This window comes from Neocloeon triangulifer, unplaced genomic scaffold, assembly GCF_031216515.1.
Source record: "Neocloeon triangulifer isolate White Clay Creek 2 clone unplaced genomic scaffold, ASM3121651v1 ptg000001l, whole genome shotgun sequence".
Taxonomy (NCBI): Eukaryota; Metazoa; Arthropoda; class Insecta; order Ephemeroptera; family Baetidae; genus Neocloeon; species Neocloeon triangulifer.
The window spans coordinates 429,648-452,674 of NW_026775544.1; the positions used below are offsets into that span (position 1 = coordinate 429,648).

The 23,027-nt window shown below is 38.4% G+C and overlaps 1 protein-coding gene across 2 annotated transcripts; it reads left to right on the forward strand.

The window, feature by feature from the left end:
- The first annotated feature begins 6,268 nt into the window (after window positions 1–6,268).
- Window positions 6,269–22,659, forward strand: LOC132192596 (putative epidermal cell surface receptor). 2 transcript variants are annotated; one of them, XM_059612633.1, is made up of 19 exons: window positions 6,269–6,549; window positions 15,556–15,927; window positions 15,994–16,161; window positions 16,404–16,721; window positions 16,775–17,271; window positions 17,329–17,461; window positions 17,517–17,765; window positions 17,834–17,956; window positions 18,023–18,226; window positions 18,286–18,545; window positions 18,609–18,849; window positions 18,981–19,853; window positions 19,972–20,013; window positions 20,340–20,463; window positions 20,513–21,030; window positions 21,615–21,855; window positions 21,912–22,024; window positions 22,080–22,261; window positions 22,376–22,659. In XM_059612633.1, the coding sequence occupies exons 1-19, from the start codon at window positions 6,276–6,278 to the stop codon at window positions 22,439–22,441; spliced, it is 4,998 nt and encodes a 1,665-aa protein (XP_059468616.1). In that variant the 5' UTR covers window positions 6,269–6,275; the 3' UTR covers window positions 22,442–22,659. The 2 variants fall into 2 exon arrangements, with proteins under 2 accessions (XP_059468616.1, XP_059468624.1); XM_059612641.1 differs by lacking the exon at window positions 18,981–19,853.
- Window positions 22,660–23,027: the final 368 nt, after the last annotated feature.

A 23,027-nucleotide genomic window follows, 5' to 3' on the forward strand; every position in this document is an offset into this window, starting at 1 on the left:
CTCACAAATATTGAAAGTTGTTCATAAGGTGCGTGTATTAATGAAGATTCCTTTTTTTAAAATAATGGTTTATTTTATTTCTACATAGAAAAATAAACTATGAAAATTCCAGTTCAAAAAAAACTGGTATGTGTTTATTAATTTTTCAGTAATCAAGTAATGTGTCTCTTTAAACTGTCTTAAAATGCGGTTTCCTTCAAAGTTTGACTTTTGCGGAATTTAAAGAATCGGACTGCAGGGATTTGTCTGAAATAATTAAAGCCAAAACCTGTGCTCTCAAATCCTGTTGACCAATTTTACATTGTGTGCAACAAAGTTGAGCCCATAGACAAGCAAAAGCAATTTGGCGAGGCGAACTGTCAGCGTGTGCAACGCCGAGTTTCCTTTTGTGGTTGAGCGGTTTTGGCGTGTGCGGCTGATTTGGGGTTGGTGCGCTCAACCTTCATTTAAATAACACGCGTGCTCTCCCATAATAAAGCACTCAACTCTCAAAAATTGATCACATCAAAAGCACTCTTTGATTACAAAAATCGCTTATAAGTATTAATTAATTATTTGCTAAGCACAATCTCCACTCCAGTAATTAATTTCACAATTTTTTTTGTCAAGAACAGGTGACGCAGTCGTTAAAAAACAGACAGCTCACTAGGATTCATCATAATTTTAGGCTGATATTTTAAATTTTAAAATAATAGTGATTGTTCTTTTTTCTCGTTAAAGGGTGTGTGTCACTATTTTGATAGGCGTTTTAGTTAACCTCTGCTAGTTGTGATATCCTTACTGCTCATTTTTAAAATTTAGCAATTATTAAAGTAGAATAAAAAAATAAAAAAGGTGACAGTCACTTGAGATTATCCTCTCCAGCTTCTTACATAACATGGTTTGACAGGGAGCCCAGGGAGGTCATCTCAATTAGTGATTATCCAGAATGAATAATCGAAAAATATACACATTTAAATTGATTTCTAAAGTTCGCTGGAAAAAGAAATCTTTTGAAGCTCAAAAGTTCATTTGATGCAGTTAAGCAATAATTATGTTATAATTAAAGCTTAAAAAATTTGATTTTTTTTTTGAGAATATTAGTTTTATTTAACGATTGAAATTCGAATTAAATAATTTTTTCTTTTACGTGGATTTACTGAAACTTTAAAGCACTTGGCTTTAAAGAATGGAATAAAATCCGCATACAAACCTTTTGAAAATTAACCCCTGAAACTGCTTTACACTTTACAACACAAACAAAACTCTACACTAATTAGAACAGAAAAAAACACACACACTGTTACAATTATCTGAGAATTAAATTTTTATTTAAAAAAAATGTATTACCGTGTGTAAAAAGAATTTAAAAAAACTTCAAGTTTTCCCATTATTATTATTATTATTATTATTAAAAAAATTCCTTTTTTTTCAAATTTGAACAGAGTTTTGTACAATGGCTAAGACCTCTTGTTTTACATATTTAATTATAAATAGAGCCCACAATGTAAGTAAAATTATCAACATTTAACTGTCACTCATCTTGTATTTGATCTTTTGATGTCACTAGCACAGATTTAGGGTTCCATTAATCATTTCTGACAACCGGTTGAAAATTGATCAAAGGTTCAACGTGATTAGAGCGGATTAGTGAAGTCTAAAATGTCATCAGGCGCATATTAAAAATTTAAAAGAGAACAGAGAATTAACATTTAAAATCAAATGCGCAGTTTAATGAAAATCGACGCCAAAACAAAAAGTACGTCAGCAATTTTATCACGCTCTTAAGTGATCAATTAAAAAAAATGAACATTCAAAACAATAAAAAAGTCAACCAGGAAAACCAAGAGCAAAATCTTTAAAACTTTTGTGCGCCGATTGCGTCAATGCATGTTTCTCGCCAATGAAATGTCAGAGTCGTGGATTTCCTTATCACAGGTCCGTATAAAATAGCAAACAGACACTCTGATTCCAATAGTTGATTCGCAGATAAAGAGACGAGATAAGCTGGGATGCGATTTTGTTATGCAAACGATCGCCGTGCCGGTGACGAGGAGCACGCACTGCGCTCTCTGCTCACATGTCAATATTGCACCTCCCGTGGGCATTTTATGTGAGAGTGAGTCACTAGCATGGCAACAGATATCGCCTGGAAATCAATTGTTGACAATATCGGGGGAAGGACATTTCAGAGTTTTGCTTATCTCTGTGCAAATCGCTTTGGTTTTTTTCGGCTGCTGGAATTTTAATTGAATTCCGGGTGCGAAGATGAGAGGCAAAAGTGCAAAAGCATGTTATACATTTTATCTCCCTCACGATTATTTTGTTCTGTTGATTTAATTGAAAAATTGCCTCATTTTGAGATAAAGACAAAATTATCTTCAAAACCATTGAAATCATTATTAATTAACTGCTTGATGGAATAATAACGAGTTTTGCACCCAGAGAAATAAAGGAAACCACAGAGCGTGCTTGATGCGAATAAAACGAAATAATTCATTATGAACAAAATAAAATCTGTAAACTGCCACCGCCGTGGCGTGCTCAACGAAAATTAATCCAATTCATTCGCTGCGCGTCAACGTATTGCATAATAAAATTAGCGAGCGAGCGCGCCGAGATTTGCATAAATCCGCTCTGCAAATTATAGTAGAGGAAAATAACACTGATTGTGAATAATGCTGTACAAAAATTCGGTGATTCTTTTAGATTTGTTAGTTGATCCATGAAAATATTCGCCGCAGGCAGGAATATCCCAGCAAAATATCAGTTTAAATTTCTTAATAACCAAATTATTTTGATCAATTAAAAATTTAGATTAAAATATTGTTTTTTTATGAATGTACCTTCTGATTTCTATTTCCCATAAAATTATTTTTCAAAAAAAAATTGTTACAAAAATTACAAAATAATTTATTTAGTAAAATTTTATAAAACTTGTTTTCAAATAATAGAGTTAAAAATTAAGGTATATTTAATATGAAATTAAAATTAAACACTAAATAAAGTAATTTATAACATTTTGACGTTTATTGTAAATCCAGAACCATTCTTCTCACATAATAGCCGTGAATTTTTTAAGGAAAATTGATTGACGCCTTGTCTGCTGCGGTGTCACTCTCGCCGATTGAATAAAATTAAAAATCGGCGGCGAGCACAATGGAACAATGCACCGATTTTGTGTGAGAGTTGCTCTGCCTATAGAGTCAACATTGCTGCATCTCTCACCGCAATTATTCCTATTCAGTTTTTTTTTGCCTACTCTTCTTTTTCATGCGCCAGTTAATCAGGAGGAGAGGGACTGCTTAATCACCTCGTCGGCGCGCATTCGACGAAAACCAACTTTCTATTTGCCGTAGTAATTTCATTCACTGCATATTATGTCATCTCGCGTCGGTATAGTAATATTTACACGGGGAAAACCGCGCTGTGTTTGTTTTTGCTCGCGAAAGGAAGTTTCCTTGTAATTTCCAAAACTCAAATATCAGAACTCACCGCCGGGCAAAATTAACGAGGCAATTTATTGAGCAATAGTAAAATTTCTATATATTTGTTTAGTAATCAAAAATGATATCGCTAATATTGCCTTGGTTTTTCATCAAATTTAGTTACAAATCATGTTTATTAATTTTACCAAATTTACTTCAATAGCTTATATGTTTTTTGCTGACATAAAAGTTAAACAAATGTGGGAGCGTTGCCTGTGTTAAAATTACTTTTGAAGCGCGCGGTGCATTATTGTGTTGGCGAATAAATTAACCTTGCATGCTGCTCGTGAGTTCAATTCTCATGCATGTGCGATAATTTGCACTGTGAAATTTCTTGTGAGAATTCATTCTTATTTCATTTCAGCCATTCATTTTATACATAAATTATATAATTTGACTTAAACCAGAGTCATAACTGAATAATTGATAGTTTTCGCAAATGTTTTAGCAAAACACTGCGGGCTAATTTCCCTGCTCTTCTCAAACAAAACCCGTGTGTTGGCGTGTTTTGCGCAGACATCACTTGCAAAATTAATTATTCACGCCGTCCATTTGCAGTTTACCCATTCCAAATCCAAATCCGGGATTTTCCTAGAAAGCAAAACACTGCAGATTAGAGCTGCTTTTTAAACCTGTCCGTTAATGGATGGGTAGATCACAATCCCCATCAGCAACATTCATGTAAATACACGTCCGTCATACAACAAACGAGGTTTAATTTTTTGCAAAAAATAAAAAATAATAATAAATAAATAAAAACACTGTGCCGATAAATCGTTTTGAAAAGAGCATATATATATTTCCCTCTGCCCTGCGATATTTGCAAAAACAAACACGTACAGGACAGAAAAAAACCGCAATCGCTGATTTACAGCTGCTCGCAAAGGATGCACCGGTTTTCTGCAGCACATTTGTTTTACATTTCGCAGGCCATAAATATCCACGTGGATAAACGGACAATTTATATATTTAAATAAAATTGGATATCGGAAGGACGTGCCGCATTGACATGCAGACAAAAGTGACTGCAGTGGTGGCTGCGGCCGGGCAATAAATTACCGCGTAAAATAATGATGATGCGAGTTGGCAGCATCTCGCGAGTATTGTCGAGCGCGAAAAAATAAACATCCTGCATTTGCATTGAGGTCGCGGTGCGTGGACTGCATGGGCACGGTTGAGTGACGCACGCGGGAGTCCCCTCGCGACCTCCGCGAAAAACGCCTCCGCTCTCGACGCAAGAGTGGGTTCAAAAGATTGCAAGAGGTGCAAAAAAATGACGACGTCTCGAACGAGACTTGTTTGGCGTTCGTCATTCATAAGTGAGCAGAAAAGTAATTACTCTGCACTGCTGACCCACTTCCGACCTATGGGTAGCCCAATGACGTTTGAAAAATAAACCAGGTTTTACTCTGACGATTTAAATATGGAATTGATAAAAAAAGGTTTTTTTATGGTGTGGAAATTAAATATAATAAATTTAGCTGAAGGAAAAGGCACAAAATCGATATAATTGAGGATTTTTAAAATTATTTTGCAACAAAAAAATAATTTTGTTCTGCCAACTACCAAGTCATATTTCATGAGGTCTGCATTCCTCCCTGATTAAGTATATTAGTTATGTTCATCATTATTTATTATTACATTTTTTATAAAATTAAAATGAGTTTATCCTACAAAAAGTTCTACCAGTTGTGACTTATAAACATTGAGAAAGGAACGTGCCGCGTTTGGCATTCACCTGGAAAGAGCCATTTGTGATCTCAGACGGGCTTCCCGCTGCGACTGAATCACGATTCGTATTGGAAGAACGGCGATTATGCAATTGACAGGTGGATCGGGCGCGCTTCGTTTTTCTTATCTGCAATGTTACTATACGTACTCCTTTGTGTACCAAGGGTCATACCTTGCAGCCATCGCTGATGCAATAAAAGCAGAAATAGAACGCAAATCAAGTGCATATCCTTTTGTAAAAATAATTCAAGTCAACTCTTGTCCAAATTCAGAATCAAACTAAAATCATGGTTTCTGATTTAAAGGAGTTGACTATAAAAAAATATACAACAAATTTTTAAAGCTTTATTTCCTCATAACTCTCATGTCATTACCAAAAATGAATAATAATATCACTAAGAAAATTATATGTTTTTTTAACTATTGACAAGTAGACAAATAAAACTTAATAAAATAAAATTAAATTGTTTTTAAAATAAAAATGGAAATTAAATTTGTACATAATATTAGAGTGTTTAATGGACTAAAATTTTTGAAGCGGTTTAGTGCAATACTTTGCTTTTTCTATGTTTTTCTAAAAAATTATTCATATTATTTTTATATGGTCCAGGCTAATTTTGTTTAATTTGTCAAAGCTTTTCTTTCTACTTTCAATCAATTGTAGATTTTTTTACCTAAATTTTTTACATTCTCAATAATGCAGATTTAAATAATATTTATTTAAATAAAAACCTTTTTTAATAAACATTAAATGCATTCCTCCGCTTCCCCCACAAAGAAAGGTACATAAAACAAAGCGGCCGACACCGAAATTAAAATTCTTAACCCTTCAGGGTCAGTCATGAAATTCGTTTTTTTTTCTCCCAGCCACCCGATAATATGGTGCGGTTGCCGAGACAAAAACACGCACCTGCAGCCACTATTGTGTGATAAGCCCCTTTATTCTTTTTTTTTGTGCGCCGGCAGGTAAAAGGTTCGGGCGCAACCAGTGCTGCCCCCTTCTCCACCGTCAGGTGAGACCTGAGCGCGAGGCAGCGTCGCTGGCCGCACGAAAAATCAGTGCCTGGCGAGAGCGTGATGTGGAAGCAACTAGTGTTGGCGGCCGCGCTGACGGCTGCCCTGGCCGCGGCGGCGGCCCCGAAGGCGGCCACGGCCCCCCTCGCCTGCCCCAAGCAGTGTCAGTGCGCCGATGAGCGGCCACAGGAGTGTCCCCAACAGCGGTCACTCGTGGCCAGGCCAGACTGTTTCCAGTGTTGTGTCGTGTGCGCCCGAGTGGCCGGCGAGGAATGCGGCGGCAGCCCGGAGGCCGTGTGCGACGCCCACCTCCACTGCGTGGACAACAAGTGCAAAGGTGAGCTCACGACCAAAATAATATAAAAGAAACTTTAGATCTAATTATGAAGTGTTAGTTTCGTCATGATAATTTGAAGATAAAATTTAATTGAACAAAAATCCAACAATTTAATCTATTTTGTTAATAGTGTTGGAAGCAGTGTTAAAGCAACACTTTCACTTAATTTAATTATTATATTGTAAAAAGAACATTATAAAGTTATATACAATTTAATATTTTAAATTAAAAAAATAAGTAAATGTCAAATAATTAATATTTCACTAATATTGTAGTAGAATTTCACGATCGAGGATTGTTTCATGGTGAATTGAATTTAAAGTTGTCTTTTCATCGAAGGGTCTTGTGAGTGGTTTATTGATTAGAAAGCAGGATATATTGTTTATCTTAAACAATAAATAACTCACAAAACTCATCGAGGAAAAGTTGACTTTAAATTCAATTCACAAAATTTAACTATTAAGTAAAAAAGCATATTATGAAACTAAATAAACTGCAGCATTAAATTTATGTAAAACTATTTACCAAAAATTTTTATTGCCTTTAAGTAAAAAAGGAAATAGAAAAATTACACTTTCATCAATTGTTCATTAATAAAAACATGAAAAATCTAATTAAAATAATGGTAACTAACAATAAGCATAATGTATTTGGATTGGTAAATTTTCCTGTTAAATACATGGAATAAGTCGAATAAGTTATTTGATCTTGTGAATCACACTGGAATTTCCCACTATAGACCTTGGTATAGAAGGAATCAAATTGTGTGAGTGTCGCAGAGACGAATTACCCTCGCGATTCTGAGAACTGTACTTTATCATTGTTACCTTCTCGATGGAGGAAAAGTCAAGTGCACTTACAAATAAATAACACTCTTGGAAAGAACATGTTCACAATGAACAGACATTTCGTGCACGGCTCCCTAATAATAATCAAAGCTCGTCTAAACACACGAATGAGAACGGTACTATTTACTTATTTAGGTTCTAAAAGGGAAGTGTGAGATTAAAATTTAGTTGTAAATTAAATTTAGAGAAATTTATTACTTTAAATTCAGACTTGATTTGATTGAATTTAACTTGATTTTATTGAAAATGGGTTTGAGTGCCGGTGCGCAAATTTAGGTTAGCAGCAGAATGAGCTTTCTAAAGCCACGGCGGTAAAAGGAGGCACAGAGCAATGCTTAAACATGCTCTTGCCGAGCACAACGAAGACGATGATGATGATGACGATTGGCGGATTAAAGCAAAGAAAGACTCTCGCGGCTTATTGCGCTTTCTCGTTTGAGTAATTGCCAATAAAATTGCGGAAAGCTGGTTTTTTACAAAGCCGTTCAAATATTTAAAAATATAAATTTTATAAATCTATTTTCTGAGGTCAACTCAAATTGATTTAATTGATATTTTAGTCTCTCTTATCTTTGCCAGGGAGTCTCAAAAAGTCTTCCAAGCAGCAAAAGTCGCATGCGCGCCTTCCAAAGCATCGCGTACGCCTGGAGAGATTTCAATTAAGTGGCTAAATTTGGCGGAAAATTTCGTCTACAATCTGCAATTCCGCGTTATGTTTGTGATTATTTCAGCTTGAACAAAGTCACTCCTAACCTACATTATTAAATTAATCAAAAAGAATGTGTTCCAAATGTAAAAAAGTGTCAAATAATATCGTTTTTCTTTTTTTTTTATGATTTTGCTTTTGAGCTTGTTGTACATAATTATAATCGGTTAATTGAATTAAAATCTACACTGCTTTTCACAAAACCTCACATTCATATTTCGAGTGAATGCACACGGCGCTTTGTGCTGCAAGAGAGATTTTTGCCACGTTTTACACGAAACATGCAGGAAACAGCGCAGATTAGAAAACAATCAGAGGTCAGTTGGAAGATAGCAATTGGTGTACCGACGAATGTAATTTCACTTTTGGTACTCGCCGCACGTCGATTGAAAATTTCTCTTGCGAATGCACTTTCGGCGGTCGGAACAAAAACATTTACAAGAACGTGAGCGCCAAATTATTCTCTAGCAGCACATTCTTTGTAAGATATTATTTACTTCAATAATAGGCATCAAAATAAAAGTAGATCCCAGTAGATCCTAGAGTAAAAAAATATATATTTTCTTCATTGCCAAATAAAATAACACGGCAAAAGTGCAAGATAAATATTTCTATTTAATAAATACTTACTGTGCGTACTGATATTATTTTTTTTTTAAAGGTAAATGGAAATTCTTATGTTATTTAGTTTCCTTTCTACTCTCTATGTATTCCTTTCCCGACCGGCCGGTGTTGGAACGCAAAAGAAAATAATAACCAAAGGCAGGGCCCCATGACTGCGAAAAACATGCGGTTGTAGTTGGATCGTAAGAGAGAGAGGAACCGGTTTTTGCTCTGTTGGTAATCAAAAAAGAGTCACAAAGAGAGCAAAGACTGGTCAGATGGACACACACGTATTGGAACAAATTAAGTCATGCGGATATTTTTTAAGCATACGTTCTGTTTTCACCTTTGCCGTTGAAATTTCCATCGAAATTCCACACTCATTCAAGAAACGAGGGAGCACTAAATAAAATTACTAAGTGTCATTGGCTTTAACAGGGGAGTGTTAATGCGAAAAACGCGGATTACGCGTCCGCGACTCAACGCGCTGCGCCAAATTAGCGTGGGTGATGGAGTGCTGTTATTATAATGTAGTACAGAGAGAGAGAGAAAAAGAACGCTGCAGTTCAAGTGACTCACTCTCGTAAATATGCTGGCGGAAATTCGAGCACAGATTTAAAAAATAAAATAAAAATGAATGCCAGCAGCTTTTTGGTGAAAGTTGTTTTCGTTCCTGCTGAAAAATGCCAAAAGAATTCAGGAGGTTTTTGGTTAAATTTAGTTTCTAAATGCATTTAGCCACTTTTTACTTATTTTCCAATTTAGAATATCTGTATTGACCGAGAAGAATAAAAAATAATAATATTAATAATTTTCTTTTTTCCAAAAAATTGTTTTTTTTTTTATTTTCAGTCATGAAGGGCTATAATCAAATTCTGTGGGAATTTCTTTTTTAAATTTTACATGCGCTACAAAAAAAGTAATTTTGTAATAAAGAGGACAAAATCTCAACATGTTATTTTTCGTTCTAAAACGTATCAAGAGTAGATCATCAGCAGAAAATGAGCTTCTCGATGATCTGCACAAATCGTGCTTACTCAACACTTCCTTGCGCGTCAGGTTTGGTGGAAAAGCATGTGCTGCAGACAAAAAGGTGTCTTTTATGCAGCGTGCAAATGCCATTTATTATATTTATATTTTCTCGCGTGTGCGTGTCATTTGGCGCAATGAAAAAAGTATCGGGCTCAAAGCAAACACACATCCTCCTGCTGCAAATGTGAAACTCGGCGCGGCAGAAAAATTTCACCCGTACAAAACGTTGTGTAAAAGGTGAATCGAGACGAGGATTAAGGAACATAATGAGAAAGAAAAGAAAAGATCCTCTCTCTTCGCGACGCTCACTCCATTCGCTCACCGAGAATCAAACTAGTACTGTGTGTCTGGAAATCCAGGTCACACGTTGAAGTAAGTAGCGCCCCTGATCGCGCTTTTGACGCGACTCATGCAGCACATAAGTTATTCAGAAATGAGAATTTAAATTTTTGTAATATACTGAACTGTCTGACCTTAACGTGCTTGCAACAAAAAATTTGTAATTTTTTTTCCCAATTACAATTTTTTTTATGCACAATGCAATTGAATTAGAAAATTTAAATTTCAATATTTTTAAATAAAAAAATCATAATTAAATACTGGCCACGACAATCATTATTTAACATTATTTTTTTTAATATTATTAATTACATATCATGCCATATCCGTTGCCAAAATATAAAAAAATAATTATATCTTCCGAAATATATTTCTTGATAATAATAGAACCATCCTGTATTTTTTATGGAACTATAAATTAGTTGTGATTCAAGAAATTTCGAAAGTCTAAATATGCAGGAATATATTATTATTTACATAAAAAGTATTCCTCACTCAATTATTTCCGCCTAGGGAGCGTTAATAGGCTGTTAAATTTCGTTCCACAGCAGGATTCCTGCAATTAATTCGATATTTTCAATTCATTATTCTCATTTTCACTCAGCCCTGAGAGTAAATTACACTTTTGGCAGTGATGCACATTCACTTGCTAATTTCGGAGCTCTGCGCGTGATGCTATTTATTTTCAATTTATATTTACGACGGCGGCGAAGCGTTATTATTTTAAAACAGACGCTTGGCCGTTTTATTATTTTTGCGCGCAGAATAATTTGCTCCCAAGCTTATGATGTTATTTTTTTGTACGGAAACGTGGCGGAAAATTGGTCCGCGTTGAAAAAGAGGGCAATTTCCTGCTCCAGATTAAAATTGAGGTGGACAAAAGCTGCGTGGGTGACGAATATATAATGCTTTTTGATAAAAATTGTGGACTATAATGAAGATGTGCTCGAAGTTAAGTTAAAATTTCACTTTTTTGTAATAAGAGAAATCATTATAGAAAATTGAAAAAATTATTAAATTAAATTGTCATTATTAAATTTCGAGCAGTATATCAAATTTATGGAACAAAATTGCTTTTTACGCTATATTTATCTTAAAATCTTGCTAACTTAATTTTCCTGGCCAACAATTTCCAACAATTTTTCAGATTTTTTATCTTAATTGAAGCTTTTTGTGAGCCTTTTTAATTCAAGCACGTGTGCATTTCAAATGTACCGTATGCTCGAATTAATTGAACTTTTGAGACAATGCGAGTCCGAATCGGATCACCCAGATTTTATAATTTAAAGACGCCGGCAAAACAAAAGACCGGCTCATTCCAGGAACTTTTCAGTCAGTGTCAGTGCGACAATTGCCATTGAGCGGCCCCATCAAAGTCGCGGTTACTCGCGCTTCAATTGAATATCCAGTTTCATTCACTCGCTGGCCTTATTATTATAGAGTGGCTAACGGGACAGGCCGGCTCGAAATATCGTGCGTTGTTATTTTGGCGGATTCGTCCGGGAATTAAAGAGAAGCGATAAGAAGAGGGCGCGGGCATGTCTTTAATGCATTTCGCGTGTTGGCCGGACGGTGTGCGTTGTGACCCCCGCGAATTCAGAGTTCATTTGAGAGAAAGGGAGGCTCTTCTTATTTTGCCTCGCCGCGCGAGTCACGAGTTGCCGCGTCGTGCATTGTTTCTTTCCTATCCTAACTCGCTTTGCTTTGTGTTGCGAGTAGTTTTTCCTCTACCTGCAGATGATGGCGTGTTCGATTTTAGCGCTTTTTGTTTCCCCGTTTCAGTTGCATCACGGCGGAAATATTCCGTGCTCTGATGATATCACGCCGGACTATAATGTACCTCTTCGGGGCATGGAGAGGAATTTTTTGCTCGGCACAACACAAATTATGCACCTTGACGTGCAATTTCTATACTGCACCCACTTTATGGCTTTGATAAAAATGCGGGGCATATTTAAATTTCTCTGATGGAAATGAGAGTGAATTTTTTTCCAGATTCATATTTTATTTTTTACCATACCTTTCTTACTTAAAAATATACAACATGTTATTTTGATAATTTCTACCAATTTGCATTTCATAAAGAATTTGTTTTCAATTAAAAATTTACTTTGGAAATAATAAATTTTACTGTCATTTTTTTTAAAATGAAATTTTCAAAAGGAACTACATGCTGAAATTCTCTCGGGAAAATTTTGGTAATTAAAAAGCAATAAAATTTCTAATGTTTACTATAATTTCACACCTCCACTGACCTTGATGCCTTTCCCCATTTTCCCACGGCAGCCAAATTAAGAATTTATATTTTTCAAGAGGCTCTTAAATCTTTTCGCATTATACTGTGTTCACCTTAACACACTTTTTATCAAATTTTTAATACCTTTAATATCCTTCGATTGACAAAAAAGGATTTGTTTTATCAGAAGAAAAACTTAAAATTATTTACAATGATCATAATTAATTGGCAATAAAGCGATCGATTAAGGGCAATTATTGCCGCTGAGCTGCTGATAATGATTAAAAGCAATTGACCGCCGATCGTGATTATGTCACTTGTTTTAGATTGAAAAATAATCATAATCAAATGCGAGTAATAAAGCTCATCACAAGGCTGATGAATTAGCGACGAAGGAACTTTTAGCAAAAATAGCACAAGGTCGTTTCTAATATTGAGAGCACAAACATCTGATTAATAAATGCTTCTAGAAAATAGGAAATTTTAAATGTTCGTTTTTTGTAATTACTCGAGTTTTATAAATAAACGAATATTTCAAATAATTTTACGAGAGGCGAAAAGTTTATGTAAAGTTGACAAATAATCATAAAACAAACCGAGACCTTTTCAAACTCGTAAAATCCTCTATGAAGTATGCGACCACACACATCGCAACAAACCACTTGAACCTCTGTGATTGCGCGATGGTGCTTCTCATTTTGCTTGTCGGTTTTTCTTATCGACCACCGCGCGTCTCCTGATTGATTCTATCTTGACATGCAGATGACAAAGTGTGAGAACACTAGTTTTCTGCACGCTTAAACTTTTTCAAGTGACTCTTCTATTTTTTTCTTGTTTACTTTGTTACTCTTGCGTCTTTCAACTATATCAAATGCTTAGAGAGTTTTTTAATTTCGCTCTTGACCAATGTCTGATAATCGTTTTGTACTTGAATTTTCATTGAAAGGAGATAATTTCAGCATGTTAAAAAACGGCTAATTTCTATCGATAAGAAGTGTGTACACAATTGTAACAGGTACGCCCGTAAATCAAACGATGACGCCGCCGTGATCTTGGCCGTGCCTGTATAATGAGTAATAATTATTTTCACCGAAAGTGGGCAGGTTACCCCTCAAGGTCTAAAAATAATAATTTCTAAAGAGTGGGATATTTTTGAAGAACAGAAAGAGAAATTAAATACCTTTTATTGATTACGGGTTGAAGAAAAATTGTATAAATTTCAATTTGAAAAAAAAAAATCTGTAAAACTCCAACTTTGTAACTTTTCATTCCTTTTTTACTAATATTTTATAAATAATTATTTAATTTAAAAATATCTCAATAATTATACAAAAATTAATTAACCACACCATTTTTCTCAATACGATGTGTTACATATAAAGCCATTCAAAGAAAATACTTCATATAACAACTCTCACGGAAGAGTGTTTCGAGCAGACTGAAATATTATTTGCCTGTGTGATGTGGTTGCTGGCTCGCAAAGCTGCAACCAAACCCAGCATCGCATGTTTTGTCGTCATTTTTCGCTCGCAACAATTATATATATTCTTTTAACTCTGCGGTAGAGCAATTAAAAAGGAAGCTCTAATTTTGCAAGCACACATGCATCGCTGCACGTGAACAAAAGCTGCAAAGAACACACGTATAAATATTCAGAGGTGATTAGAATTGGAATTTATCAGTGCGAAGAGGAGGAGGAGCCGCGATAAGCCGGCCCGAGAATTAGAAGCGAAGGCTCAGGGGAAAAAACGCGACTAGAAAAAGAGCCAAGTAATAGCCGGGCCGGTTGGGGCCATCTACGAATTTGGCGCTGAGCTGCGTAGGTAAAAAACTCGGACGCCCTTGAAATCGAATTGACGCGAAACTCGCGGTTCGCCGTTTAATAGGCGCCCTACGGAACAAATTGTTCAATTCTCTCGCGTTATTAAGACAAAGTGGGACGCCTTTGTGCACTTTTCATATCAACCCGAAAACGCGTTATTGAAAAATGTGAATTTTTTCTACATTCGCTCTCGCAGTGAGTTGGAAGAGAGATTCTATAATAATGCCTCTTACGTCATCGCAACCTTGAACCTGCCGCTGGCTCGCTCGAAAATCATCCTCGCCGACTTTATTTATTTTTTGTTCGCGCGTGGTTTCGATGCAAATCATTAATAATTATCCTCGTTGGGTATTTTTTCTCTCTTGTGGTCTAAACGATTCATTGTGCTTGGTCTTTTATTGCCCAGTTGGGAACCGGCATCATGTAATTTTTCGACCGCTCATAAAAAGAGCCAAATGCAACAAAAGTAGAAATCCAATGGAAGACGGACAAAATTTCTCATTCAAAAAACCCTTCTCATTTTAATTAATTGTCAGCAACGACTCGTAAATTATCCAAAGAGTGGCTCATTTCCATTTACAAGCTTTACAACTCATTCGAATTGAGATAAGAAAGGTTTTCAACGCCGACGGGATGCAGCCTGAAAGGTGCAGTCACGTGACCTAGCGCTGAACAGAGAAAGTATCCTTGGTGCTCGCTGGTTAGTCAGTTGCGGACGTTGAACTCCCTAGCTATAACTTTTGTCCCTATCATCATCTCCTCTTTCCGACTCTCCTGCTCCTACCAACAGAGAAAAAGCACTTTGGGAAATAAAAAGAGGCGGATAATTGCAATTGCGACGCCAATTATAAAGAGTGTTGCGATTTAATTACGCTGCCTTGTACGAGATTTTATCCCGCGCGAATTCAGTTTCTCAGCTCTTGCGCAAATGGCCCTTAGTTAGTGCATCTCTCGTGGGAGTAATTTGCCTTTGTTTTAGTAGATAAGTGTATGGAAATATAATCGTATGATTGCACATTTTTGTGTGTAGGTGAGAAAAGGTCAGGCGTTGCAAAGGTCGCTGGCAAATAACCAGTGTACATTACTTGCTTATAGAAACTAAAATTGAATTCGCAAGCAAGGTGACAAATTTGGCAGCACTTTCTCCTTAAACTTTTTGTTTCTACCTCATTTGTATTCCGCGTACGTGGGACGCAAATCGATTACGCACCTTTTATAATTATTGTCGGCGCGCTGTCATTTGAATAAATAATTTAAAAGAAAAGCGGTGAAAGAAAATGCGCATGAGTAAACTGTGTCAACTCGTATAGAATTAAAATACATTATCATTTTGTTTTCACTCTCTAAAATTATAATTTATTTTATGACGCAACAAGATTTAAAACTGTCAAGGTAAACGTGACGTTATTTTTGGTTTCAGAGTTGCCAAGACTGTTGTGGCCGTCGTCGGAGCCAATTGAGATTCTGCACGTCGCTCCGATCAACAGCGATGGCGTCGAAATTTTCATTAGAATTCCTGATGGAGCGGCCGAGGTGGCCAAGTCGATTGAAATTCAACAGTATGCGGTGCCCACAAGTCCTCGGAATCGCGTCAAAATCACGCGAAAATCGCCCGCCTGGGACGAACGCACTTTCGTCGTCCAGGTCGAAGGTCTTAAATGGAAAGAATTGTACCTGACGGTTGTTGCCGGCGAGTTCAGGTCGCCAGGCTTCAAAGTGAACCTTAACGAGAAGCTCCCCACCATGAGAAAACTGCTTTTTGCCGAACCTGACGAAGAGGAAACAAATAAACGTAGATTTAACTTTTTTAGAGAATTTTGAGAGAGAGTGTTAAAAAAAATTATTTAATTTTTTTCAGCTGAGGCCACTCCGTGTATGTACGAAGGCAAGGCTTTCAATCCAGGCGAGGCTTACCTGAGCACCAACTGCAGCGAAAGATGCGAATGTGACGGAAAGGGAATCTTCAAGTGCGAGCCAACAAATGACGAAACTTCCTCTGCCTGCTCCAAAGTTACTGATATTGGAGGTAAAAATCATATAATTCTTAATTTTGACAAATAATTTCAATTAAAAAAATAATAATAAAACTACCCATAAAAATGCATAATATTTAAAGCGAAACAATAAATTTCAAAATTATACAATTGTATTTTATCAGCAAAAAAAATTATAATTTATTAAAGATTCAATTTTAGTAACTTAAAAGACCAAATAAGGAAATATAGGGGATTTTAATGCTGGGTTTTCTAAAGATTTGTCATTCCGCAGCTGAAATGCTTTCCGTTGTTGATTCAACCAATGACACCCTAACCGTGCGGTGGCGCGGTCACCAAGGAATGATTCTGCAGTACAGAGAAGAGGGCACAAATGACCCATGGCAGCGAACGGATCGTTTGACCCCCGACGGCACCCAAGAACCGGCCACGATTGTCATCTCAAACCTCAACTCTGTGACCACTTACGAAGTTCGCACCCTTTTGCCTGGTCAGGAGGAAGGGCGATCGGCCAGGGGTGAAGACTTGCCCACCAAAGGCACCACCAAGCCCTTGAATGAGCACCAAGAATCCGGTTTCTGTGTTGTTCTAGGTAATATTTTCAATTGCTGATTTTTTATAATAATTACAAAATAATTTAATTAGGCAAAAAAATCCCAAGTGGAGAGGAAATTCCAAGCGGCAGCGGCACCTGCAGCGAGCAAAAGTGCATTTGCCAGCCGGGGCAGCCACCGATGTGCCGTCAGAGGTGCAGCGTGCCCTTCTTCAGACGCGGCGCCTTCAGCCAGGACGACCTGTGCACCGAGAAACCTTCCCCGGAAGACGCGTGTTGCGTCATTCTGCAGTGCACTGACCAAGACGCGGAGGGCACAGGCACCGATCCTTGCGATCAGTGCTCCGAAAACACCGATTGCCACAAGGCGGCCGTTCAGACCGACGAGGCTCTGTGCATGTGCAAGGAGGGCTTCGTTGGCGACCCCTACGACAAAAAGAGCGGCTGCAAGCCCACGGCGCCGCTGCTCGCCACTAAAGAGCTCAAAAAGTGCTTCTACAAGAACAATTCTTATTCGATGGGCCAACTTTTCTACGACGGCTGCAAACAGAAGTGCACCTGCAACAACCAGGCTGAAATTCAGTGCGAGGTAATTTCAAAATTTTCATTTTAAAAAAATAAATAACTAATTTATTTATTTTCTTAGCCTCGTTGTCCGAAAATTTCTGAAAAAATGTCCGAGGGTTGCCAGATGGTGACCAACCCTGAAGACGTCTGCTGCAAAATGATTAAATGTGATGATAAATCAGAAAAATTAACCACAGGAGTTACATATACTGGTAAATTTAATTTTTTTATTGCAACTTTAAAAAACTAATTTAATTTTACCCTCAGAGCAAGGTACGCCGGTGAAAGGCTGTGTGTACAAAGAAAAGTTGTACAAGAAAGGTCAGACCTTTGTTGACGGATGTGAGAAGAATTGCACTTGCAGCCAAAACGGAGACGTTATTTGCAAGGCGAGGTGCAGTCCGCTTGAGCCCAATCCATCTGACAAGTGCGTCACAGTGCCCGACCCGAGTGACATTTGCTGCACCAAAATTTTGTGCGACGTGGGCGAAGAGAGCAACGAGAGCCGAAATCCTCGTGAGTTTATTATATTTATTTTAGAAAATTTCAAGCTTTTTTTCTAATTGTCTAATATAAATTTCAAGCATCGAGTATAGAAGCAGAGGATGCGGAAGTGAAGGGAATTGACATTGATGGGGTCAAGGCTTTCAACAGCTCCTCGGCCAGGCTAATCGCCCACTTGCCAGGCAACATGACGTGGCAGCAAGGTGATTAGACAATTTTTTTTTGTGCCACTGCTTTAAAAAAACTAATGACGTTCATTTCTTAAACAGGTATTCCGGAGCTTGCTGTTTTTTACACCAAAGATCCCAACGGGCATTGGAGCAAGGCGCCAGTCATTAGCACCAACCCAGGTGTCAAATCTGACTTGGAAATTTACGCCAGCGGACTGCCGTCTGGAAAGATTTACTTGAGAGTTGAAAATGGAGCACTGAAGAGCAAGGACTTTTCTATCACTCTCCCTGATTCACCCACAGGTATAAATTTATTAAAATTTATATTTAACTGGCGCGTTAATTTTTACTTTGACATTTAGGTTCCACTCCCGGCAAAGAGTGCGATCATAACGGCAAAATCTACAAATTGAATGAGGAATTCCACAACGGGTGTGAAGAGTACTGCGCCTGCACAAAAACTGGCATCCAGTGCGCCACCATTGAATGCCCGACTGACTTTGCTCTTGATGTTTTGGACCCTTATTGTCTTGATTGGGAAAAGGAGCCTGGATTTGTTGCTGTACCACCACGGTGCTGCCCTGATATGATTTGCAAAAGCAACGGAACTTGTCACTATAAGGTATTTCAAAATTTTATGAAAATTAATTATTGTTAATAAAAATAAATGAATGAATAAAAATAGGGTGAATCGTTTGACAACTATGCGGAGATTCCAACCAAAATCACCGGCTGCGAGCAGCGATGCTACTGTGAGTTTGGAAACGTGACCTGCAGCCCCGCTTGTCCTCCAGTGCCAGCGACCCCTCCACTCACCATTGGCTGTGACCCTAGCGAGGCCAGACTGAGCCACTTGCCAGGAGAGGACTGCTGTCTTTACTGGCTGTGCCCGCAACCGCAGGGCGCCGGCCAGAAACCACCCCTAGGTATGAAAAAATCATGACTCACATCTCAAATCGCACCCCTTCGCATTATCACAAGTCCTTATTTTCGCGCTGGCACTCACTATCGCTCTCTTCCGACTCCTTCTTGAGCACCACTTGGAATCTGATTTCAGGTGATGCAAAAGGACACGATGAAAATGACACGACAAAACAGACTGAAACGGCCAATTTCATGCCCACCCCTGTCCCAGACGAACCCTCCACAAAGACCAAAGACAATAAAAACAGCAAATCAAAAACACCCCTGGTCCTCAACCCTGACCTGCAGACAAAGAAACCCACTTCTTCCTTGGAGCCAATCGACCCATCAGTGCCGCCGACGCCGTTCACCCCTCCAAAAACCAAAACCACTGAACCGTTTTTGGGCCCCTACGCCCCTGACTACAAGGAGTCGCCGTTTTCATTCCACGGAGAACCGGTCGAGCATGGCTACATCAATCGTCCGCCGGCTGGAGGCGGCAAAGCCCCTGTGCAAAAGCAGCAACCCCACATCGACCCTCACTTTTTGGAAGATCTGCTCAAGGGCAACTGGAACCAGGGGCAGCAACCTCCTCCCCTCAGAGGCCACCCTGATGAAAACAGACAAACGGTCGTTGGTCAGATTCCACCCCATCTGCTGCAAACCGTGAACCGAAACCCGCAAGGCGCACCCCTGCCGGTGGACAGTGCCGGAAGACCGATTTTGTCTCCGATCGCAGCTCACATCGAGCAGCACTTCCAAAACCACCCTGGCCGACCTCAGGGCCATCCAGGGCACCCTGGGCACTTGAACGAGGCGCCACCGAACGATTACGACGAGCACTATATTCTGCAAAACGGGCAACTGATTCCCTTCAATCCGGCCCAGTTCCAACCTCAGGACCCGCAAGGCGCCCGGAGGCCGCCGCAGAACTTCGGTGGACACGTCCTGGTCTCAAGAAACGACACGCAGTTCACTGACCCTGACGCTCTCTCCTCTAATTCGCACGAAAAGACACCTGACAAAGGTTTGACCACAGTTCTGTCGCTTTTTCCTATTCTGCCATAAACACATTCGACCATTTCATTTTAAAATCGACAATTAAATAATTTTGTAAAATAATTATTTTGTAATTATATTTTCAGCAAACGCTCCATCAAATTTGCCATTCCCCTCAGTCAACACTAGTAAGTACTTAAAAAAATTAGTTTTAATCATTCATTATAAACCCATTATTTTTATTCACTTTTTAATTTGGAAATGAAGGGCGATTAGGACTAGCAGGTAATCTGCCAAAAGTCGTTTTTCAACTTTTATTTTTAAATAAATATAAAAAATTTGGTACAATTTTATTTCTAACCTGAATACAGAAATATATAAATATTTGTATAGCAAGCCTATTTAATGAGACGGAAAAATATAGAAATGATTCAATTTTATTTGAAACTTCCAATCGAGCGAGTAATTTTGTTACTTAAGATGCGGATATTTTCTAAATATTTCCAAATTTCAGATGAGATTACCCTTTTGCCACCAATGCCGTTGGGGCCCCGCGCGGTTCGACTTATCTTCCAAGTGCCCAGAGTGTACATTGGTCTGAACGGCAAGGTGGAAGTTCGATACACTGACGGCTCACGGTGATAATAAAAATATAAATTTTGATTAAATAACCTAACTTGTGTTTAGGGACATAAACGACCCGTCCAAGTGGGAAAGGGCGATGACGGAGACGGACGAGTTGATCGACGGCGTGCAGATGGCCCATGAAGTTTCCGGCCTGAAGCCAAACACCGAGTACCACTTCCAAATTGCGATCCACGTGCGCGAGTTGGGCTCGATGGTGAGCCACGTGGCGATCGTGCGAACGCCGCACGACGTGGCCTCCGCGGGTCCCCAGGTGATTCCAGTCGACGCCGGCCTGGCCGTGTCACAGGTCAACGCGACCTGGATCAAGGTGTCATGGCGTAAGTTCTCTGAAGACGAGCTGCAGTTCATCGACGGCGTGCAAATTCGCTACAGGGAGCGCGGCTCGCAATTGTTCCAATCGACGCCGCTCATTCACAGGCTGGTTGACTCGTACCTGCTTGAGGACCTCAACCCGGGCACCGAGTATGAGATCAACATCATCTTCGTGCCCTTCTTGGGTCAGGACACCGAACTGCAGGCCATGAGATCAGTTCAAGCTACCACAGGACCTCCCCAGGGTGAGTTACTTACATTTAACTGTTGATTTTTTTTTTTTTTTTTTTTTTTTTTTTTTTTTTTTTTTTTTTTTAGGGTCAGGCCAAGACAAAGTCTTGTCGGCCTGTGCCCTGATGCAACAAAATTTTAAATTATTCGATTTTACTTGAATAATAATTTTTTTATTGATTCCAAGGGAATCTTCTAAAGAAATAAATATTTTAAGGGTGTAATTTAAAAAAAATTAGTTTAATAAAAAAATATATTTTTTATATATACCTCTGATTATGATTTGTTTTAAAATTTGTTTTAAATTCTCACTGTCAGTACTTTTACCAAATTTAACTCTAATTATCATCATTTATTCTTCTCGTTCAAGAACTACAGTTTAAAACACTGATTTTTGCATGCAAATATCTGAGCAAACAAGTTGAAAAGTGCAACCTTATCAAGAAAAAATGATAACAAATATAATTAATGTACTTTTTTCTTTAACTTATTTGACTCGACTGTGCAAGCCGACTTTTATTGCCTCTAAAACCAACTATAATGCACGAGCCTCCATAATTTCTCCATTTTGAACAAAATCTTGACAAAAATGTTTCAGCTGACCCATACGGCTTTGACCTCGCGGTGCACGTGGCCATGGTGAAGGCGAACAGCGTCGAGTTGAGCTGGACAGGGGTGCCGAATCCCGAGGACAAATATGTCAACATATTCCGGGCCATCTACCAGAGCGACGTCGAGGCCAACAAGCACGAGCTGAGCTCCACTTTCAAGCTGGCCAAGCGCGACAGCGTCTCCAACCGCACCCGCACCGTCATCCAGGCGCTCAAGCCCAACACCAGGTGCGTGAATTTGTGATAAAAGTCTCGGGAATTGTGCTAATTAGCGGCTAATTCAGGTACCGCATTTGGCTGGAGGCGTACTTGACAAACGGCAAAGTGAAGAGGAGCGACGTCAGAACTTTCACCACCAAGCCTGGTCTGCTGCCGTCGGCGGGCGCCTCCGAAAGAGGTGCGTTCGTTTTTATAAAAAACTTTTCCCAAGAAATGTGACTTTTCTTTTTCAGTCGCCGAAGAACCCCGCGGCGATTATTACGGCGCACTCGTGGGCGTCTCGGTGTTTGCCGCGCTGGCGGTCGTCGCGCTCGTCATCCTCATGATGATCATGGTGCGCCGCCAACACTCAGTCACTGCCAACATCACCTCCAGGGGCAAGTCGGAGGCAGCCTTTGACAACCCTTCCTTCAAGGCAAGCAAAATAAAAACTAGATTTTTTTGCATTTAAAAAAAAATATAGTAGAATTATTTAATTTTTAGATTAATTTTTCAAATAATTTCATCATATTTATACAATTTTTTTTAGAATTCAGATGAGCCTGCTGTAGTCACGAATGGTTCTTCCAAAAGAACGGCGCAAGAGGATGCCTAATTAGAAAAGTACTGCCACCAATTGATGAAACCTTGCTCATGCTGGAGACGAAATTTCATCGACCCAAAAGTGAATTTTGAGAACAATTTAACATTTGTTAATTAAGGATTGTGATGAAGGAACAAATGAGTCGCTCTATAAGATTTTTCATTCATTTTTTCTCGTTTGGATATATATTTTGTGATTGCTGTTTGACTGGTGTTGATTGTTTTTTTTTTTTTGACAAAAAGCAGAGCTATTTTTTTAGATTTCATTACTCCCGAAATATTGCTGCAGGTATATATACCCATTTAAGACTGCATTTTTACACATTCGTCCATTTTCACGCCATGTGCATTTTTTTCAATCGTCCATCACCTTGACTGACAAGCGAACCACCCGACCCGGTACTTTAATTGTTTTCAGGCAACCCTCATATTTTTCTGATGTTCTTAATTTGTAAGTTGTTTTTAAAACCGTGCGTACAAGACGTCGCTGACTGTCGGTTGAATTTTTTTCTTAATGCTAAAGTGAGAGTGGATGAGAATTTAATTTATTAGATTTAATCGAACGATTTTGGTGACTAGAAAGAGCGGATTCAATAATT